At 44.4% G+C, this 22,096-nt stretch overlaps 9 protein-coding genes across 9 annotated transcripts; 6 read left to right on the top strand and 3 right to left on the bottom strand. All coding sequences in view use genetic code 12, as the record gives it.

Moving 5' to 3' along the window:
* Positions 1–36: 36 nt before the first annotated feature.
* On the top strand, positions 37–2,628 carry CJI96_0002979 (protein kinase; the record flags this gene model as incomplete). Its single annotated transcript, XM_029033518.2, has 1 exon — positions 37–2,628. One exon carries the CDS (start codon positions 37–39, stop codon positions 2,626–2,628), a length of 2,592 nt encoding a protein of 863 aa, XP_028892110.2.
* A 2,759-nt stretch (positions 2,629–5,387) lies between these two features.
* Positions 5,388–6,065, top strand: CJI96_0002980 (uncharacterized protein; the record flags this gene model as incomplete). The annotated part of the gene is made up of 1 exon (XM_029033517.2): positions 5,388–6,065. One exon carries the CDS (start codon positions 5,388–5,390, stop codon positions 6,063–6,065), a length of 678 nt encoding a protein of 225 aa, XP_028892109.2.
* Positions 6,066–6,142: 77 nt separating this feature from the next.
* On the bottom strand, positions 6,143–6,907 carry CJI96_0002981 (rRNA-binding ribosome biosynthesis protein UTP23; the record flags this gene model as incomplete). Its single annotated transcript, XM_029033516.2, has 1 exon — positions 6,143–6,907. One exon carries the CDS (start codon positions 6,905–6,907, stop codon positions 6,143–6,145), a length of 765 nt encoding a protein of 254 aa, XP_028892108.2.
* A 197-nt stretch (positions 6,908–7,104) lies between these two features.
* Positions 7,105–7,476, top strand: RPA12 (DNA-directed RNA polymerase I core subunit RPA12; the record flags this gene model as incomplete). Its single annotated transcript, XM_029033515.2, has 1 exon — positions 7,105–7,476. The coding sequence occupies one exon, from the start codon at positions 7,105–7,107 to the stop codon at positions 7,474–7,476; it is 372 nt and encodes a 123-aa protein (XP_028892107.1).
* A 100-nt stretch (positions 7,477–7,576) lies between these two features.
* CJI96_0002983 (deoxyhypusine monooxygenase) lies at positions 7,577–8,527 on the bottom strand (the record flags this gene model as incomplete). Its single annotated transcript, XM_029033514.1, has 1 exon — positions 7,577–8,527. One exon carries the CDS (start codon positions 8,525–8,527, stop codon positions 7,577–7,579), a length of 951 nt encoding a protein of 316 aa, XP_028892106.1.
* A 1,527-nt stretch (positions 8,528–10,054) lies between these two features.
* On the top strand, positions 10,055–11,704 carry CCT5 (chaperonin-containing T-complex subunit CCT5; the record flags this gene model as incomplete). Its single annotated transcript, XM_029033513.1, has 1 exon — positions 10,055–11,704. One exon carries the CDS (start codon positions 10,055–10,057, stop codon positions 11,702–11,704), a length of 1,650 nt encoding a protein of 549 aa, XP_028892105.1.
* Positions 11,705–12,007: 303 nt separating this feature from the next.
* On the top strand, positions 12,008–13,255 carry ARP3 (actin-related protein 3; the record flags this gene model as incomplete). The annotated part of the gene is made up of 1 exon (XM_029033512.2): positions 12,008–13,255. One exon carries the CDS (start codon positions 12,008–12,010, stop codon positions 13,253–13,255), a length of 1,248 nt encoding a protein of 415 aa, XP_028892104.2.
* A 236-nt stretch (positions 13,256–13,491) lies between these two features.
* On the top strand, positions 13,492–20,898 carry TOR1 (phosphatidylinositol kinase-related protein kinase TOR1; the record flags this gene model as incomplete). Its single annotated transcript, XM_029033511.2, has 1 exon — positions 13,492–20,898. One exon carries the CDS (start codon positions 13,492–13,494, stop codon positions 20,896–20,898), a length of 7,407 nt encoding a protein of 2,468 aa, XP_028892103.2.
* Positions 20,899–20,950: 52 nt separating this feature from the next.
* RCL1 (rRNA-processing endoribonuclease) lies at positions 20,951–22,048 on the bottom strand (the record flags this gene model as incomplete). The annotated part of the gene is made up of 1 exon (XM_029033510.2): positions 20,951–22,048. One exon carries the CDS (start codon positions 22,046–22,048, stop codon positions 20,951–20,953), a length of 1,098 nt encoding a protein of 365 aa, XP_028892102.2.
* Positions 22,049–22,096: the final 48 nt, after the last annotated feature.

Raw genomic sequence — 22,096 nt, forward strand, 5'->3', positions numbered from 1 at the left:
CCATTGCTGTCATCAAGTCACTTTCCATAATTTTCAATGAAGGTCGCCGTGGAAACTACCCACGCAAGACCCGTTTCCATGATAGAGACCCCACAGGGATACTCTTCTGCACCGCAAACGAGGAAAAGGGTACATAAAGAAGTCCGCTTCGGCGACTACGTATTGGGTGCTACGTTGGGCGAGGGTGAGTTCGGTAAAGTCAAGTTGGGCTGGCGGAAAGACGGCTCCCACCCTTCCCAGGTGGCCGTCAAGCTCATCCGTCGTGACACGTTGATGAAAGACACCGAATATGAGACGAAATTTAAAAGGGAAGTGAATGCCTTGTACCAGCTTAGCCACCCAAACATCGTGTCTCTCGTCGAGGTGAAGACCAGCGGTAGGTACTATGGCCTTGTGCTTGAATACGCCTCTGGAGGCGAATTGTTCGACTACATCTTGAAGCACAGGTGTCTCAAGGAGAGCACGGCGAAAAAACTTTTCGCTCAGCTAGTCAGTGGAGTCGACTATATGCATTCAAAAGGATTCGTTCATCGGGATCTTAAATTGGAAAACTTGTTGCTAGACAACCAGAAAAACATCATCATCACCGACTTCGGCTTCGTCAACAGCTTCAGCAGAGAGTGCGAAACGTTGAAGACATCTTGCGGATCCCCCTGTTATGCGGCTCCAGAATTGGTATTGAGCAGTCAACGATACAACGGTCGGAAAGTCGACATTTGGTCCCTCGGCGTTATCTTGTACGCCATGCTTGCTGGGTACTTACCCTTTGACGACGATGCAGAAAATGAAGACGGTTCGGACATTCACCGCTTGTACGCTTACATTTCCAAAACTCCCCTCACATTTCCCCCTAATGTTACTCCTTTGGCGAGAGACTTGCTTAGAAAGATCGTTGTACCTGATCCTTCAAAACGAATTTCTATGAACGAGATTCGCAACCATCCTTGGCTAGCCACCTATGCTAGCTTGCTTTCCATCCGCCAACCAGAGTGGGACAGATTGTATGCCGAAAAGAAGGCCGTTCAGAAGCCAATCTCCACTCAGACTAAGAACAAACGCCACTCAATGTACGCGGAAGTGACAAGCTCGTCCGCCTTGATTGGAGGTTCTGCGAAGGGTCAAGGAAGATCGTACACATCCAATTCCAACTTGATCTATTCACCTTCAACAACGTCATCATCATTAGCAACCATTGTGGCCAAGACTAATCCTAACGATAGCTCGGTCTACTCAACCAATGGATCAGCTGGATCAAGACGAAACCGTGCTGGTAGCCTCAGCACAATGGAACAGCATTCACCCGTTAAGCCCACTTTCCAGAGAGGTCACACCAAGTCTGCATCTGCATCTACAACCTACCCTACTGCTAGTCGTGCTCTCAGGGCTGCAGTAAGTGACAATGATTCAAAGAGATCTTCGTTGGTCTTTGACGCTGAACAGAGTATAGCAAGTCAAAATATTCCTGAATTTCCTTCGCCTACCAGAGGTGTCACATACAGTGGACCTATTCCAACCATTGCAGAAAACCCTGCTGCCAACCAAAATTCGGACGCCAAAAAATCTACTGAAACCCCAGGAGCAAAAGTGGTTCCAAGATTACCACATTCTGAGAAACCTCGACCCACTTCTTTCCATCCGGGTCTGATGACTTCCTTCTTGATGGCGGGCAGCAATGGATCTGGTAACCTCATCGACTACATGAAGATGGGGATGCCAAATTACATGTCGAGCTCACCACCAAAGAGCACGATGTCAGACTCTGTCGAGCTGATACAGGGTAGCCCTGGGCTGACTCCTTCCATAAAGCCACGCAACTCGAGACGTGACTCTGTTGTCACACCAATCAATGTCAATGGTGTTTTGAGCAAAGATTTAAACTCCCACGAGAACAAGCGCAATTCTGTTCTCAGCTACCTTGAAGACAAAATGGATCAGCTAGACCTTAGTGAGCTGCCTACTAAATCAATGGCGTCAGATAGTGCACCGAAATTTCCCAGATCGCTGATTTCGAAGCTTGATACTGATCTCCCAAGCACGTTTACTACTCCTCAGCTTGATCACCTGCCAACCTTTGCCAATCCTACCGAGTCCCCTGTTTTTGTCGACACTGAATCTCAGGACGGCTTTGACATGAAAGCTCGCAGCAGCTCCACCCAAACAGATACCACACGGGTCGAAGAAGAGTTACGCCAAATCAAGGAAAGCGTGTGTGATGACAGTGAAACGCTCAAAGAGCAGAAAGATGCCCGTAAGAAAGACATGGCTGGCTTGGAGAACACAAAAAATTCTGAGCCAAAGAATGTTAAAGATGCCAAAAAGAGAAACCGATTCAGTCTCGTCTCCTTGTACACGACATTTATTGATTCTCAAACACCGCCGGTAAATACTACTGAGCCCCGTGTCGACACTGGCCGCAAGGTACTCGATCCTATCAATGACAACAGCGCCAAACGCCATGATAATGTCATAAAAGAGAAGCGCATTGGGTCAGGTACCTCCGAGAAGTCATCTCAAACGAAAAGATCTTCCATGATTCAAACAAATGGCTCATCTGTTAAAGGCAAGGAAGCCACCGCAGCAAGAAAAGTGATTAATTTTTTCAAAAGGAAAAGTATTCGTGTCGATTGAACACACTGTATAGTATTTTGCATAGTCTTAATGACATTGATAAACGAGGATTTTGAAGCCCATGTGTAATGTGTGGTCTAGGAGAGTCATACAACTATATCATCGGTGAGACATCGTTTTGCGTTGATACCACGACGGCGTTTTAGTATCCTTGATTATTAAGTTTCACATTCTCACGAAATCAATCATTGAGTGAACTTGCAGCTATATCCTAGCAATTTGCAACTTACTCGCGTTTTATGGAGATGACTACCCAACGCTTACAGAATGATAAATGTGATATACTCATATTAATTAAAAGAAATTTTAAGTTTCGAACTGTACAGAAATCCGTGACCGTGTGTATTAAAGTTTAAGGGACTGAAGTCTGGCTATCCAATTCTAGCTAAATTACTCATCGGGCTTCCGCACATGGTGAAAATTACATAAGGCGCAAGATCGCCTACTTGCCCATCTTCAATATGACTTTAGTGAAAGAACGAGAGAAGCAGGAGAGACCGCCGTCACTCGATGAAGGATCATCTTCAGTCCCGAATAGTGATTCTCTAATATCTCTGGTGTCGTCGACAGCGACTCCATCCTCAGATAATGAAGAAGGAGAAGCATCCGATGACCAAAGCGACAGCGATGGCTTTTCTACCAGCGAAGCTCCCGAGGGAGATTCAGAGTCAGAGCCCGAAGACCAAGAAGTTGAACGATTGGATGAGTCGTTAGCTTCCACTATTGCTCAAGAAATCGATGAAGGTACCTATATCTGCTTGGTGTGTACCTGTGAGATAGACAGACACCTGAAGGTGTGGAATTGTCGTAACTGCTACCGTGTATACGACTTGGATTGTATCAGAGACTGGGCTCAGAGAGGCTCTTCAACAACGGAAGCCAGGACTTGGAGGTGCCCGGCTTGCAGCTTTGAACAAAAGAAGCTTCCGTCGTCATTCACTTGCTGGTGTGGCAGAATAAGCAATCCAAAGGCAGACAGCTTGATACCGTTCAGCTGTGGGAACCCTTGCAATAAGAAGTACCCACATTGTGTGCATTCGTGCTATTCCGTTTGTCATCCTGGGAAACACCCAGAATGTGGTGCTATGGGACCCGTGATGAATTGTAAATGTGGCAAGCATAAGCAGCAGCTTCCATGTATGGTGACACCATATAAAGCAGGATGGCATTGCGAAGACCCTTGTGAAACTGTCGTGTGTATGCTTGGGCATAAGTGTTCCAAGGGCCAATGTCACCTGGGATTCTGCGGTCGGTGCATGGCACATTTAGAGACTCTGTGCTACTGCGGACAGCACACTATGAAGATCAAGTGCAAGGATTTTGATCCAAAGGAAAGTTATAAGGATGAAGAAAGGTTCATTGGAGGTACACGATGTGAAAGCATCACTATACAATACTACGATTGCAACGAGCATTTCGAAGAACTACATTGTCAGCCACTACCAAAGGAAAAACCACATTGCAAGTATGCTACCGATGTCGTAGATAGCTGCTATTGTGGAAAGACGCCATTTGAGTCTCTCAAGCGTACAAAGTGTACAGATCCAATGCCTGCTTGCGACAATGTTTGTGGAAAGAAGCTTTCATGCGGGTGCACCTGTTTGATGAAGTGCCACGAAGGCCCTTGTGAGTGCTTCAACTTTATTGAGACAAAATGCGAATGCCAGGCGAACTCCTTCATTGTGCCATGTAAAGCACTACAAAGTGGCTTCAAACCGCGTTGTCTTCGAAAGTGCTCAGCACCTCTCAGTTGTCGTCAACATATTCACAGGGAACGATGCTGCCCTTTTGAACAAGTTGCGCTCAAGAGGGAACGAGAAATCAAAAAGCAATTGCGTAATCGTATGAGAACTAATTTCGATGATCAAGTGCTCACAATGGAGCCAGTTCACATATGCACAAGGCCATGTAATCAGTTGAAATCTTGCGGGTTGCATCGATGCGACGCATTGTGTCACAGTGGTCCATGTGGGGTTTGCTACGAGTCATCAAATGATGATTTAGTTTGTCATTGTGGAAAGACAGTCATTCCTGCTCCTGTCAGATGTGGCACGAAGATCAAGTGTCATGAGCAATGTGTTCGTGAAAAGCCATGTGGACATCCTCAGGAGCCCCACGAATGCCATGATGACAACAAATCTTGTCCAAGATGTACCACTCTTGTGACCAAGAAATGCAACTGTGGCGAGAAAGAAATAAAAAAAGTGATGTGTTCCATAAGCAATGTGTCTTGCGGAAAGATTTGCTCGACCAAGAAAGATTGTGGACATCCATGTAACAGAGCATGCTCGCAAGAATGTACCAAGGGCAATCATGCCCCAGTCAACACATGTCATTCACTTTGTCGCAAGATCAGAAAATCCTGTCCGCATATTTGTGTAAGAAAATGCCATTATGCTTTTTCATCTGCATGCGACAGCTTCAAATGTTCTCAACCAGTGCAAGTAAGCTGTTTGTGTGGACGCATTGCCAAGGAGGTCCCTTGCGGGGCATCATCAGGCAAACAGTCCAGCATCTGGACGTTGCTCGAATGTACAGAAGACTGCTCTCGTGCCAAACGAGAAGAGGAATTGAGACAAATATTTAACATTTCACCAAAGGGGTTCGAGAATCCGTATTCAGAACCTATCTTGAACGTTTTCAAGAGACAGACAAACTGGTGTCAGAAGATGGAGTCTATCATGCGGGACTTCATCAGAGATTATCAGGACTTAGTGGCTGCTGGTTCGCCCGCTAAAAGGACTTATCACTTCCCACCAATGAGCAAGCCTCAACGTGATTTCATTAAAGAGTTGGCCATAACATACAAACTCTACGCCGAATCACAGGACAAAGAACCCCATAGATTTGTCTTTGTTGTTATCACTGATAGGACAGAGACTCCTGCAATGACCATCTTGCAAGCGTTAGAAAAAGAACGCGAAATTGAGCTCAAGAGACTTCAACTTGAGGAGTTGAAGTTAAATAAGCTTGATGAGCAGCCTTGCAATGCGCTTCTTATACGGGATACATTTTTTGGGGTGAATGAAAGCTCGGTGATGAAGGCAGTTAGCGAGATTTTAAATTCTTACGAAGAATACAAGGATTTTGGAATCAAGTGCATGAAAGAATCGGCGTTTGTCTTCCATGCTCCTTACCTTCTGGAAATGGATAAGGAGAAGGAAGATAAACTCTACATGTTACTGAAAAAATTTAAAAGTATTCTTCGTGAGAAGCTTATTGCATTCGACTGCAAAATGTGCTTAGTCGACGAGGATATTACGGAAATTCTCAAAGTCGATACCAATAACGTCATGACCAATAGCTCGATCGCTTCTGTGCACTATGCTCTTGAAGCCGGGGAAAATGAACACCAAAAGAATGAGCTCGAAACGAATGAGCTTGAGAAGAATAATCTCGAAAAGACCAATTCCTTTGAGATTTTACAAAGTTCATGAAGGTTGTACTGACAAGTGTGCTCGTTGCTTTGAGCATGATGCATTAATATATAGAGGGTTTAATATATTTAACATACTCATTGAGAGTCATCTTTAATGTCTTTGTCGTCGTTGCCGTTTTCATCAGCATTTTTTTCACTGCTTTTCTTATGGCGCCTGGCTCTCTTTTTCTTTGGTTTCTCTGGCCCCTTATTGTCATTGGGTCCGGTTTTCTTCTTTTTTACACTTAGTGGGTTGGGCTCTTTGGGTCCCTTTCTTTTCTTTTTCTGTGGCTGTTCAGACTCATCCTTCCCCTCTTCATCTTTCTTTACGTATCCGATTTTTGTGTCATTGAGGCCGCCAGTTAGCTTTGCATTTTCACTAAGAGCTGCAGCTCGCATCGTAGCATTTGACGCAGGTTCCATCACCATGACTGACCTGTTCATGAAAACGAGAGGTACGCCTGGAACCCCTCGAAGTTTCCTTCTCAATTCAACATCTTGTGTCGCTACAACATATCTGTGCTTGTTCTCGCCATCAATGTTCACAATCGATTCAATGCATTCCTTGGAAGGCTTTGGGTTGCCAAAATGATTACACCGACGCCTTTCAAACGATTTTGCCAATGCAATGGCCGATTCATCTTTCGTTGAATACAACGATTGCATACAGCATTGTGTAATCATAGGTTTCGCTTCTCCTTGGATAGTCCTTTCAAGTCCTTTAGTTAGATTGAAAGATGCCTTGTTGCATGTGAGAACGAGCTCATCGTCCACAATGATCTGGAATGGTTCCCTGAACTTGAACGTATGTAGATATACGTTCATCTGCTTTTTGTAACTTTTAGCCCTCTTTTGTCTCATGTTGGGTAGTGATGTAGTGAGTTGAATAAGTATCTATCTTGATGCGATGAGAAGAAGCTACGTTGAGATCCGAGGGTAGAAGCCGGTGAATTAAATATGTAGATCACGTGTATCGTCATCGTAATTACCGAGGGGTGAAAAAACTCTAGTGATGAGATCTCAACTGTAAGGTTGAAATACCTCAACTTCAGTTCATCATGTCGGTTGTGGGTTCCCTTATATTCTGTGTTGACTGTGGAAATTTGCTAGACTCTGTGAGCGCAGCACCCACGCTAGACTGCAAAGTGTGCAAAAGATCCTACCCAACAAAGAAGTTTGCAAATTTGAAAGTCGTCACAAAGTCTTCGGAAGATGCTTTCCCATCTTCGCTTAGAATGAAGAGATCTGTTGTCAAGACATCGTTGAATAATGACGAGTTAGATGAAGGTGCAACGATCAAAGAGAAGTGTGTGAAGTGTGGCCACGAAGAAATGCAATACCACACGTTACAGTTGCGTTCTGCCGATGAAGGTGCCACTGTTTTCTACACTTGTACCAACTGTGGGTACCGTTTCAGAACCAACAATTAAGCATCATGTCCTATTTTATTTCTGTATACTATATCATCTTCTACAGCACTTTTATTATCCAATAGTCATTATAATACATCATTGTCTCCTATGTACCCTTTTAAGTCTTCACGGTGGTGTACTCCAACTCGTTGGAGTTTTCGTACTCGTACATGTCTAGCGCAACAATGGCACTATCCCTGACAACCTTCTCCTGGTCGTTCAAAAAGGACTTGAGCACAGGCAAGCACTCGTCAGTGGCGATGGAGCCCAAGGCCTCGGCAGCTTCGTGTCTCACCATACCAGCTTCATTGGAGTTCTTCAACACCTTGATCAACGAAGGGACGGTAACTGGGTTACACAATTGACCAAATACATAAGCAATCTCGTGTCTGAACAAAGCAGAAGGGTCATCAAAGCCAGTAGCCAATGCAAGCGCAGCCTCATCCGTGCCCAAGTCTCTCAATCTAAACATGGCTCTATATCTCTCAAACAAAGATTTGCTTTGGTCGTTCAAGAGCTTCTGCAATTTTTCAACCTTGGCCTCTTGGTCAGTGGCCAAAGGAGGAGCAGGATCGATCGAGGTGAAGGCGGATTTCTCCAACTTCTCTGCCTTGGCTTTCTCAGAGTTCTCCCACTTAATTCTGTCGATAGCAAGCTCGCACGTCTCCCTGATCTCGACAGCGGGGTCGTTCTTGTAATACTGCTCCAACATATCTAACACCTCCTCGTGACCAATAGCACCCATGGCCTCAGCAGCCTCGTGTCTCACCATCACCTGTTGGTTAGGGTCCGCCAACACTGCCTTCAAATGCTTGTTGGCGTAAATGTCTCTAATCTGGCCCAACACATAGGCGACCTCGTGCTTCAATAACTCACTGTCATCGTTGAAACACTCGGCGATGTAGTCAATAGCCTTGTGAACGGTGGCCTTATCTTCAGAGTCTGCACCAATATTCTTCAAGTTGAAGAGCGCCCTGAATCTGTTGGCAAGGGCAACGTCACCAGACTTGTTACACAAAACGTCTCTTAACTGCTCCAAAGAAGCCTTATCAACATCGATGTCCGCCATTTTTCGAAAGGTTGTGATGAGCTGAGATGAAGTTTTTCAATGTCCGATGCTCGTTTATATGTACTTTCCCGCTCTGCGGCTCCGTTTTTTCTTAACTTATCAGATCGCACCCACTCTAGACTTCTAGCAAACAGGAAGAAAAAGAGAAGTGACATGTAATGTGATATAAGTAAAAAAATTCAACCTTGGTGATTTGATAATGTCCGAGCTGAACACTGAATCTTATTTTTCGGCTCTTGTGCCGATGGCAGACCCATTTGTGAAAAGAGAGCCCAGAGGTTCGACAAAATCAGCGCAAGTCACATAATTGAATAACAGACGCCCATAGGTCAAAATGGGCCCGAACTACACAATAAACAATTCACTTCAACTTCTCTATTATTGAAAGTCTCCTCAAAGTTTGGAAATACCATTACTGCCTGTAGCTAACAGAGGGATAAGGTGCTCACTAGAGCCTATATATGTTTGCATACACATAGAATTGTTTCAGAATTAAAAAATTGAGTTTTGAAAAATATAAGCACAAGCTGGAGTAATCTTGAGCCATCTTCGGGTCTGGTTGCATGCCATTGTTATCACTCGAGCCCATCTTTTTAGTTATTGCATGGACTGTGGTAGTGATTTCGCAGCCATTCTTTACCACCCATTTCCTTAACGCATTCTACAATGAGAAATCAATTCTTTTTGAAGTCTCCCAACAGACTTTGTTGACACTTGAAAGTCGGCAAGTGATCTAAAAGAACATATCGGAATCACTTTCAGGTATTGGATGCACGATATCTATTAAGGTAAAGGTGCCAGCTATAGCCTCTAGTAGCAAAGAATTTGCTACTATGCAACTGTAAAGAAATTCAAAGTCAGACCTCTTTTAGCTTTCCGACCCTACGGTGTCGTGTAAACATAAGGGGAGCCTTACTTAAATTTCAGTGAAAAAGTGCTACTCTTCACCATTACGTGTATGGCTGCGAAAGAGCTCTCTCTAGAACACTAAGGGTCAAGACAATCCAGACAAAGCTACGAGTGTCCAATTTATTGAATTTCTTCTAAAGTTATACTAATCTTTGTATTGCAGTAGCGAATAAACTATTTAGCGGCGATGGCTGCAAAACGTACGGTGAGAGTGACCGCTTGAAGACAGCACGTAGCGGCAGAAGTCGCCATTACCATATATGAATAGTTGGAAAGGAAGCTTCCTGAACAAATTTCAAATATATAATGTGCTAAGTTTTCTGGCAAGTTGTGATGAAACACAAAATACACTTTCCTTCGACCGTGCCACACCACACTGAGGCATCCTGCTACTTTCTTCTGCACTTCACTATGTTTCTTCTTCACCCAGAAACACAGATTAATCTCTTTAATGCTTGAGCAAAATAGCAATATAGAACAGATTTCTTCTGTGGTTGATCATCAGATCCTCTAGTCAGGGTCTGCCCTGCATGCGCCTGCTACCACCCATCCTTCACATATTGAGCTTCTCAGAAAAAAATCACTTCTCGTGTTTTAACTCAAACCTTCATCAACATCATGGCACAACAGGGAATTCCAGATCTCACCAATGCCATCGTGGCACAGGATGAAATGGGAAGACCTTTCATCATCGTGAGAGATCAGGGCAAAAAACAGAGAAAACACGGCGTCGAGGCCACCAAATCGCACATCTTGGCGGCAAGATCAGTTGCATCGATCGTGAAAACGTCCTTGGGCCCTCGAGGCTTGGATAAGATTTTGGTGAGTCAGGATGGTGATATTACAATCACGAATGACGGAGCCACCATTTTATCCCAAATGGATTTGGATAACGAGATTGCGAAACTTTTGGTCGAGTTGGCCAAGTCTCAGGACGACGAGATTGGTGACGGTACCACGGGTGTGGTTGTGTTGGCCAGTGCTCTATTGGACCAAGCCTTGGAACTTATTGAAAAAGGCATTCACCCAATCAAGATCGCCAATGGCTTTGACGAAGCATGTACGATCGCTTGCCAGCATCTAGATAAGGTTGCAGACACCATCAACGTTAGTGCTGAAAAGCACGACTCAAACTTGTTGAAGGCAGCTAAGACATCATTGGGCTCAAAGATTGTCTCAAAAGCTCACGATCATTTTGCCCAGATGGCCGTGGAAGCGGTTCTTTCGGTTGCAGACATGGAGAGAAGAGATGTTGACTTTGAGTTGATCAAGATGGAGAGCAAAGTCGGTGGTGGTATTGAAGACTCCACTCTTATTAAGGGTGTTCTATTAGACAAAGAATTTTCTCATCCACAAATGGTAAAGGAAGTCAAAGACTGCAAAATTGCCATTTTGACTTGTCCATTCGAGCCTCCAAAACCAAAGACCAAGCACAAGTTGGATATTTCTACCGTCGACGAGTTCAAGGTTTTGCAAGAGTATGAGCAGAAAAAGTTCGTCGAGATGATTGAAAGAGTGAAAGAGTCTGGTGCCAACGTCGTGGCTTGTCAGTGGGGATTCGATGATGAGGCCAATCACTTGCTCTTGGCCAACAAACTTAATGCTATCAGATGGATCGGTGGCTCTGAATTGGAGTTGCTCGCCATAGCAACCAATGGACGTATAGTGCCTAGATTTGAGCACTTGTCGGCTGAGAAGTTGGGCCATGCTGGAACCATCAGAGAACTCGAGTTCGGTACCACGAGAGATCGTATGTTGGTGGTTGAGGACTGCTCCAACACCAAGGCTGTCACATGTTTCATCAGAGGTTCCAACGAGATGATCACCGCTGAGGGTGTCAGAGCTTTGCATGACTCTATCTGTGTCGTGAGAAATTTGATTAGAGACAGCAGAGTAATTTATGGAGGTGGTGCTGCCGAGTTGACCTGTTCTATTGCTGTGAACGAAGCAGCTGACCAGCAACAGGGTATCGACCAGTACGCTTTCAGGGCATTCTCCACCGCTTTGGACCAAATCCCATTGACACTTGCAGAAAATTCAGGACTTGATCCTATTGAGACTTTGTCGAACCTCAAATCCAAGCAGGTCCTTGAAAAATCCTCTCATTTAGGTGTGGACTGTTTGGGAAAGGGCACCAACGACATGAAAGAACTTTTTGTGATAGATCCATTGATTGGCAAGAAACAGCAATTGTTGTTGGCTACACAGTTGACGAGAATGATCTTGAAGATCAACGATGTGATCATCAGCGGCAAGGATGAGTATTGAGAGGCTTAGAGAGGAAGTGTTTGACGTGTTGATAGACGGTGGTGACATCGATGAATTAATGTAATCCATCTAGTACATATACATTCGAAGACAAATTTGCTAATGGCTGCAAATAGTCGTGCAGTCCTCATAAGTAGCGTAGCAAACAGCGTCCTCGATCTAGTTCGGCCTCGGCCACAAGCCTCTTAGCTACAGGCTCAGAGTGAGGAACCAAAAAAGCTTACAGGTAAGCTACTTCCAATAGTTTAACCCACCAGCCAATTGCCCCCCGATACAGCAAAAATTCAGTGAAGAATGGCGTCTATGGGAACTCCCGCTGTTGTCATGGACAACGGTACCGGCTTAACCAAGTTGGGCTTTGCCGGAAACGACTCTCCCTCATTCGTCTTCCCTACGGCAATCGCAACAGCGACATCTGCTGGGAAGTCAGGAAAAAGCGCTGGCAGCAGTGCGTTGAGCAGCAAAAGAGGATTGGAAGACTTGGACTTCTTCATTGGTGATGAGGCTCTAAGCGCCGCCACCGGCCCAAAGTACTCCTTGTCTTATCCAATCAGACATGGTCAGATTGAAAACTGGGACCACATGGAAAGATTTTGGGAGAACTCCATCTTCAAATACCTTCGGTGTGAACCCGAAGATCACTATTTCTTATTGACTGAGCCACCCTTGAATCCGCCTGAGAACAGAGAGAGCACAGCAGAAATTATGTTCGAATCGTTCAACTGTGCGGGTTTGTACATCGCTGTTCAGGCAGTGTTGGCATTGGCAGCCTCATGGACGTCTTCGAAGGTCCAGGATAGATCGTTAACCGGTACAGTGATTGATTCAGGTGACGGTGTCACCCATGTTATTCCAGTGGCAGAAGGCTACGTCATCGGAGGTGCAATCAAGAACATCCCCTTAGCCGGTAGAGACATCACGCTTTTCATCCAGTCCTTGTTGAGAGATAGAGGTGAGGCTGACACCTCGTTGCAGACGGCAGAGAAGATCAAGCAGCAGTTTTGTTACGTGTGCCCAGACATGGTAAAAGAGTTCAAAAAGTTCGACCAATATCCACAGGAGAAGTTTGCACAGTACATTGTAGAGACTGTGCAGCGCAAAAGTGTTGTGGATGTTGGTTACGAGAGGTTTTTGGCTCCGGAGATTTTCTTCAATCCAGAGATCTGTTCCTCCGACTTCTTGACCCCATTGCCCACCGTGGTGGACCAGGTCGTGCAGCTGTCTCCAATTGACGTGCGTAAAAAGCTCTACAAAAACATTGTTTTGAGTGGAGGCTCTACCATGTTCAAGGACTTCGGCAGAAGATTGCAAAGAGATATCAAAGCTTTGGTGAACGAGAGAATCGAGTTGAGTGAGAAGTTGAGTGGCGTTAAAAGCACCGGTGTGGATGTCCAGGTGATATCGCATAAGAGACAGCGTAACGCTGTGTGGTTTGGTGGATCCTTGTTGGCACAGACGGCTGAGTTTAAGAGCTACTGCTACACCAAGCAGGATTACGACGAGTACGGACCGGGAATTGTGAGAAATTTCTCCTTGTTCTCTGTCCCATAAGCCATTTAAACATGGTCGACCACTGTTTTATAAGCAAATGATCGAAATAGACAAACGTGTATGATGCTAGTCTTGTAGTCCGCTTGGTTGTGTTTCAGTAAACACCCGTACATCTCGTGCCCATATACTTGATAAGCGCTCAGTCTATTCATGTAGATCCAATCAACCAAGCTCACTTTGAATTCTGACTCAATTCCACCTTTCGCCTTTGCCAAACCAAAATCAGAACAAAGATTATGTCGTCCTCAGCTCAGGTCCAAGTGGTGGATGGAGTGGCGCTTAATCAGATCTTTAGTGGGCTCAAGCTGCAGAATGAGGAGGAAAGAAGTCGTAGTGCTTTGGAGCTTCGGAGCTTTCTCGCCTCCATAGCGAGGGATTTAACTGGTGAACAGTTTAATCGATACAATAACGAGATTAACAAGACAATTTTTGATCTACTACAAAGCAAAGATGCATCACAGACATTGGGCGGAATCGCCGCATTGAATGCATTGATTGATTTCGACAGTGGCGTGGGCGAAGAAAACGCAACCAAGACAGCGAGATTCTCCAATTATCTTAGCTCTTTTATCCTATCGAGTGACTTGAAAATCATGAAGGAAGCTACGAAAACTTTGGGTAAGTTGGCTACCCCAGGTGGAACTTTGACGGGGGACTTTGTGGATTTTGAAGCGAAAAAGGCCATCGAATGGCTTCAAAGCGATAATCGTCAACACGAAAATAGACGTCACGCTGCGATTTTGATTCTCACAGCGTTGTCTGAAAACGCCCCGCTACTACTCCAGGGGTATATCACACAAGTTCTTGAACACATCTGGGTACCACTCCGAGACCATAAATTGATAATTAGAAATGATGCGGCAATCACACTTCAAAGATGCATTTCCATCATCTATTCTCGCGAGCCAGAGGTAAGAAGGCGATGGATCCATGTTTTGATTGACCAGGCATCATCCATATTGGCCCGCTCCAATGCTATAGAGAAGTCAGGCTCTTTTGAAAGCAATGGTGTTTCTACTGGATACAGCTTAATTTCATCAGCTCAGTCTCCTTCACATGAGACTATTCACGGCGCTTTGCTTGTGTACCGTGAGTTGATCAGGTATCACAGTGACCCATACATTAAGTCTATGTTTGGCACCATCTATGAAAATGCCTCCATATACAAGGGCCACAAAGTTGCATACATCAGGCAGGAGCTCACAAAGATCTACCCTCTTCTTTGTCGGGTGAATCCAGAGCTTTTCGTGGAGAAATACTTGCATCGCACGTTGTACTACTATCTCACCCAACTCAAAAAACACAAAAGTCTGCATAATGAGGCAAGCAATAGTGACAAGTCTGCTATCTTGAAGAGCATTGGATTGCTTGCTTTAGAAGTTGGCAACCAAATGGCAACGTATTTAGATGCCATCTTGGATAATATCAGAGACGGTCTTTCTTACCCTGCGAATTCGGGCGTTCAGCTGATTTTGACCAACGCAGTTAGCAAAGGCGACACTCCTGGAACCTCTCTTTCATCGGTGTCTGCCTCGACGTCTGGCTCGGCAAAGTATAGGGCTGCTAGAAAAGATACAGAACCAGCCATCTTTGATTGCATAGGCAAGCTATCCATCGCTGTTGGCCCTGCACTAACCAAGCATTTACAACGTGACATTCTAGACATGATGTTTAGTAATTGCTCGTTATCAGAGCATATGGAGGAAGTTCTTCAAACCCTCATAATGAATATTCCTTCTCTTCGTGCCACAGTTGATAGAAAGCTTTTAAATCTATTGAGCTTGGTGCTATCTGGGAAGGGATTTCAACCTCCAGGCTCGCCTTATGGCTCAACAAAAATCAACGAATCTATGGCTCGTGACTTCAGGCTAATCATGATTTCTCGAGACACTGGAATGACAGTGAGCACCATACTCGGTAATCCAGAGGTTTACAAAGCTCAAGAAACCGAGCTCATTGTTCAGGCACTCAAAATTTTATCACATTTCGACTTCCAAGATTATCAACTTAACGAATTTGTAAGGTATTGCATTATAACATATCTTGATAGTGACAGTGCTAAGGTTCGTCAAACAGCGACCTCAACTTCGTGCAAGGTCTTTAACAAGGATCCTATATGTCATCAGATGAGTGTCAATGCTCTAGACGCTGTGAATGAAATTGTTGAAAAGCTTTTGTGCGTATCGGTCACGGATCCAGTTGCTGAAATCAGAATCGAAGGCTTGACTTGCCTTGATAAGGCCGGGAACTTTGACCCTCAGCTTTCTCAAGCATATAACGTGAAACAACTTTTTGTTGCCCTCAATGATGAAGTCTTCAGTGTAAGGAAGGTCGCTGTCAAAATCTTAGGCAGATTATCGGCTATCAATCCAGCTTATATTGTTCCGTCACTTCGAAAGACTCTAATCCAATTGCTATCGAGACTAGAGTATGCTAACACGAGTCGTAAAAAGGAGGAGACTGCTATACTTTTATCGGTATTGATACTTCATTCCAAGGAGCTCACGAAACCTTACATCAAGCCAATAGTTGAAGCTCTTCTCCCAAGAACCAAAGACCAGAGCTCACCTGTTGCTGCCGCGGCTATAAGCTGTGTTGGTGAAGCCTCAGTGGTGGCTGGTGAGGACATCAAACCATTCCTTTCAGAGCTCATGCCCTTAATACTAGATATTTTTCAGGATCAAAGCTCATCATATAAGCGTGACGCTGCACTCAAGGCACTTGGCCAGCTAGCTAGTTCTTCAGGGTACGTGATACAACCATTACTTGACTATCCACAATTGCTAGGCACCCTTGTGGGAATCTTGAAACTGGAAACTTCGCCACGTATTAGAAGAGAAACGGTGCGTCTTCTTGGTATTTTGGGTGCCCTCGATCCATACAAACACAGGGAGGTGGAACAAACATCGCAAAAAATTCCTGTGGAACAAAACTCCCCTCCAGTTGACATTGCTCTCTTGATGCAGGGGATGTCACCGTCTCACGATGAATATTATCCTACTGTTGCTATCAATAACCTCATGAAGATCTTGAAGGATCCATCTCTAACGTCACATCATAACAAAGTGATCCAAGCTATCATGTATATTTTTCAGACACTAGGATTAAGATGTGTTTCATTTCTTCCACAAATTATTCCAGGAATCATCAAAGTCATGCACACATGTCAAGCAAACATGCTCAAGTTTTACTTCCAGCAATTAGGTGCATTGATCCTCATTGTCAAGCAACATATACGGCCGTTTTTAAGCGACATATTTGCTGTTATCAAGGAGTTCTTCAATAGCATCATCAATGTGAATATCAGAGTGATCATCATTCACTTGATCGAGTCTATCTCAAAGGCTTTAGAGGGCGAATTCAAGATGCACTTACCGGATGTACTACCTCTTATGTTGGACTTGATTGAAGAAAACAAATCTCCTGATCGAGAGCCTACTATCCATGTATTGAAGAGCTTTGTTGTGTTTGGAAGCAACATCGAAGAGCACGTACATATAGTTGTCCCTACTATTGTGAAAATGTTTGAAGTTGGTCCTACGAATTTGAGAAAGGCGGCCATAGAAACTATAGGTAAGCTTTCGAGAAATATCAATCTTACTGATATGGCCTCAAGAATTGTTCATCCACTTTTGAGAGTCTTGGGCGAAGGTAACGAAGAGCTTACACAAGCTTGTATGAACACTCTTTGCAGCTTAATACTCAGCTTGGGAAGCGAATTCATAGTGTTCTTTCCAGTCATCGAAAAAGTTCTCATAAAACAAAAGATCAATTCGGTAATGTTCGAACAGTTTGTTGCTAAGCTCTTAAATGGTGATTCTTTGCCAACAAATTTTAACATTTACAAGGATCACGACTTGCATCTTTCACATTTTGACCTCCCCGACATTGATATGCCTTCGAAGAAACTCCCTGTCAATCAGGCCGCATTGAAGGCGGCATGGGAATCATCTCAGAGGAACAATACCAAGGAAGATTGGCAAGAGTGGATAGCAAGATTAAGTAAAGAGTTGCTCAAGCAGAGTCCATCTCATGCCATTAGAGCTTGTGCCGGTCTAGCATCGGATTATCATCCACTAGCGAAAGATTTGTTCAATTCAAGTTTTGCTTCCTGTTGGAATGAACTCTATTCGCAGCATCAAGAAGAGCTCATCGAATCGTTCTGCATTGCATTATCGTCTCCTAATAACCCTCCAGAGATTCATCAAATACTTCTTAATTTGGCTGAGTTCATGGAACACGATGACAAGTCCTTGCCGATCGCCATCACAGCTTTAGGGCAGTATGCACTGAGGTGTCACGCATACGCCAAAGCATTGCATTACAAAGAGCTCGAGTTCTACGAGGAGCCAACTACCCCAACGATAGAGGCTTTGATCTCCATCAACAATCAGCTTCAACAATCCGATGCAGCCGTTGGCATATTGAAACATGCTCAAATGCATCACGATCTTCAACTCAAAGAAACGTGGCATGAGAAATTGCAACGCTGGGATGATGCGCTTAGGGCATACAATGAGAGAGAAAAGCTAGAACCTGATAACATGGAAATTGTCATGGGTAAGATGAGATGTTTACATGCATTGGGTGAATGGGAGCAACTCTCTGAGTTGGCACGTTCAAAATGGAATACATCCTCTGGTGACATAAAGAGAAATGTTGCACCTTTGGCTGCTGCTGCTGCATGGGGCTTGGGACAGTGGGATAGAATGGACGCCTACATTAAGGTAATGAAGGCTGAGTCCCCTGACAAAGCTTTCTTCAGTGCCATCTTGAGCCTTCACCGCAATAACTTCGAGGAAGCCTCCAACCACATTCTCAACGCTCGTGACTTGTTGGTTACTGAGATTACAGCTTTGGTAAGTGAGAGTTACAATAGAGCATATGGTGTTGTCGTCAGAGTTCAGATGCTTGCAGAGCTCGAAGAAATTATCAGGTATAAGTGTTTACCACAAGGTTCCGAGAAACGTGCGCTTATTAGAAAGACGTGGAATACACGCCTTTTGGGTTGTCAAAGGAATGTCGATATTTGGCAAAGGATGCTCAAGGTGAGAGCTCTTGTCATAAAACCCAAACAGGATATGGATATGTGGATCAAGTTTGCTAATCTTTGTCGAAAATCAGGACGTTTCAATCTTGCGGAGCAATCTTTGAACAATTTATTAGAGAGCGGATCTAGTGATAATCCTTCAAGAGCTCCACCTCAGGTTGTGTACGCCCAGTTGAAGTACATGTGGGCTAAAGGACAGAGAAGAGAAGCATTACGCCATTTGGTTGACTTCACCACGCGTATGTCTCAAGATCTTGGTTTAAATCCAAACGATTTGATCACTCAGCCAATTCCCTCTGACGGACCTGGAATTCCTAAGCATGTCGAGGAATACACCAGATTACTTGCCAGGTGCTTTTTGAAACAGGGTGAATGGCAAATTGTCTTGAATAATAACTGGAGAACAGAAACCTCCGAAATAATTCTAGGTGCTTATCTCCTAGCCACTCACTTCGACGACAAATGGTATAAAGCATGGCACAACTGGGCCCTTGCTAACTTCGAGGTCATTTCATTGTATACGCAGAACAACAGGGGTAACCTCACTACAAATGTCATGGAGCAGAATGACACTGTTGATAAGCAAGCACAACTGCTGCAGATGATATCAATGGAAGTTGTTCAGCGCCATGTAATCCCATCTATCAAGGGATTTTTTCATTCCATTTCCTTATCTAATTCCAGTTCACTTCAGGACACATTGAGATTACTCACGTTGTGGTTCAAGTTTGGTGGTATTCCGGAGACAGCGAGAGCCATGACCGATGGTTTCAACATGGTAAAGATTGACAACTGGCTTGAAGTTATACCGCAATTGATCTCGAGAATTCATCAACCAAATCAAATTGTCAGCAGATCGCTCCTTGGATTACTCACGGATCTTGGCAAAGCTCATCCGCAGGCTCTAGTTTATCCACTAGCAGTTGCTGTGACCTCAGATTCTGTCAACAGAAAGAAAGCAGCGTTGTCCATCATTGACAAGATGAGAATTCACTCGCCAGTGTTGGTTGAACAGTCTGAGCTCGTTAGTCATGAGTTGATCAGAGTGGCAGTTTTGTGGCTCGAGCAATGGTATGAAGGTTTGGAAGATGCATCAAGACTTTTCTTCGGAGAGCATAATACCGAGAAAATGTTCGAGGTTCTTGAGCCATTGCACAAGATGTTACAAAAGGGCCCTGAAACTATGAGAGAGGCATCTTTTAACAATGCCTTTGGCAGAGAGTTGGCAGATGCGTACGAATGGGTACAGAACTACCGTCGCACAAAGGATATTACCAATTTGAATCAGGCTTGGGACGTTTACTATAACGTTTTCCGTCGCATAAGCAGACAATTACCGCTGCTTCAAAGTTTAGAGTTGCTGTTTGTATCTCCCAAGCTCGAAGAAGCGAAAGACCTTGAATTGGCTGCTCCTGGTACGTACGAAGCCGGTAAACCTATCGTTCGTATTGTCAAATTTGATCCTACTTTCACCGTCATTTCTTCCAAGCAGCGCCCAAGAAAACTTGTTATCAAGGGAAGTGACGGGAAGGATTACCAATATCTCCTCAAGGGCCATGAAGATATTAGACAGGACAATTTGGTGATGCAGTTATTTGGCTTGGTCAACACCTTGTTGATGAACGACACAGAATGCTTCAAGAGACACTTGGATATTCAACAGTATCCTGCGATTCCGTTGTCGCCAAAGGTTGGGTTGTTAGGCTGGGTCTCCAACAGCGATACGTTCCATGTGCTTATTAGGGAGTACCGTGAGTCACGGAAGATCTTATTAAACATCGAGCATCGTATAATGTTGCAAATGGCTCCAGATTTCGATAGTTTGACTTTGTTGCAAAAAGTGGAAGTCTTCACTGGTGCTCTAGATAACACTAGAGGACAAGACTTGTATAAAGTTTTGTGGCTAAAATCCAAGTCGTCTGAAGCATGGCTTGACAGGCGTACTACGTACACAAGGTCCTTGGCAGTGATGTCTATGGTTGGTTACATTCTCGGTTTGGGTGACAGGCATCCTTCCAATTTGATGCTTAATAGAATCACGGGAAAAGTTATTCATATTGATTTTGGTGACTGTTTCGAGGCCGCTATTTTACGTGAGAAATATCCCGAAAAGGTTCCTTTCAGACTCACAAGAATGCTTAACTACGCTATGGAAGTGAGTGGTATAGAGGGCTCATTCAGAATTACTTGTGAGCATGTAATGAGAGTATTACGTGACAACAAGGAGTCACTTATGGCTCTTTTGGAGGCCTTTGCCTACGATCCTTTGATTAATTGGGGGTTCGATTTCCCTACAAAAGCACTTGCTGAGGCCACCGGAATCAAAGTGCAACAGTATAACACTGCAGAAATGTTGAAAAAGGGAGAAATTGACGAGGCTGAAGCCGTCAAATTGAATAAGCAAAATGCTCTCGAGATCAGAAACGCCAGAGCAGCATTGGTTCTTAAGAGAATCACAGACAAGTTAACCGGTAATGATATCAAACGGTTGAAGGGTTTGGATATACCTACACAAGTGGACAAATTGATCCAACAAGCTACCAGCGTCGAGAACTTATGTCAACATTACATTGGATGGTGTTCTTTCTGGTGATAATGATAAGTAGATGCTAATTGAAAAGTAATGCAAAAGATATCAAAAATATTTAAGCTCTCTTCTTTGATGCGCTGGTGAAGCCATTACCCTTGATCGCGACTGTCATATAATCGTTTTCGCCTTCTTCTGCGCCGTCCTTCAAGTAAGCTTCCAGTCCGAAAATGGACTTTAAGTCTCTCAAAAACCAAATGAACTGTTCATCAACCTGTGACTTATGTATCTTCAATCTACCCACATCCTCTTTGCCAATTACCATGTATGCCAATGCCAACTTTAGCTGATTGCGTCCCAAAACAGCACTTTTACTAAGCTCGTCAAGAAGCTCGTAGGCAACCTTTTGTCCCAAGTCCTCTGGTAAGGAGCCAGCCGTGCCCGTTCCCTCAGCAAAAATCCTCCAACCTCTCTTCGACTCCGCGACCAAAGTGACACCAAAACCTGGAGATTTCCCCGAATTCTCTCCTCTCCAAACATCTGCGGTGATATTTACCTCGACCCCGGTAGGCTTCAACACTTTTCTAGCAGCATCGATTATTCTGTTCACCACCGATGGAGAAACTCTCGTGCAGTAGGCAACACCACGGATGGTAGACATTTTTGGAGTTTCCAATGCATGTATCGTGAGTGGTTGTAGGATTAGGGAGTTGCACAACAAATGGACTTCACCACCGCCCAAAGGTGGGGAGCCTCTTTTTAGTATATGGAGCTCTACTTCCCTCACACCAAACTTCTTCATGACGGGTATAAGACCCCACTTTATAGCCTCCAATCCAGCATCTCTTGTGCTGTCGGAGCTTGTTAATCCCTTGAAGATGATTGAAAACTTCTTCTTCGAGAAGGGCGCAAGATATAGCATCGGTTCTAGAAAGTACCCAATAGGTTTCTTCCCCGTGCAGTTGTGCGTTAGTTGCCCACCAATGATAATGCCAGGTCTGAAAATGACACTTGTACCAGTATAAGATATCTCAATGTGAGATCCATTGGTAACGGCCTCAAGAAGCCTAAGAAATGACACCTCGTAGTCTCTCAAACCAGGGTTCATGTCATCGGAACGGATCCTGGTAATCTTGATATGCTGGCCTGCCAAAACAGCAAGCACAAGGCGTAAACGGAAGTGTCGGGCACCCTCAAAAACTACTAAACCAGCCATGCCGTTGTATAGCTTATGAAATGAACAGAAGTGTAAGGAAAGTGGTGT

This window comes from Candidozyma auris, chromosome 3 (genome assembly GCF_003013715.1).
Source record: "Candidozyma auris chromosome 3, complete sequence".
Lineage (NCBI taxonomy): Eukaryota > Fungi > Ascomycota > Pichiomycetes > Serinales > Metschnikowiaceae > Candidozyma > Candidozyma auris.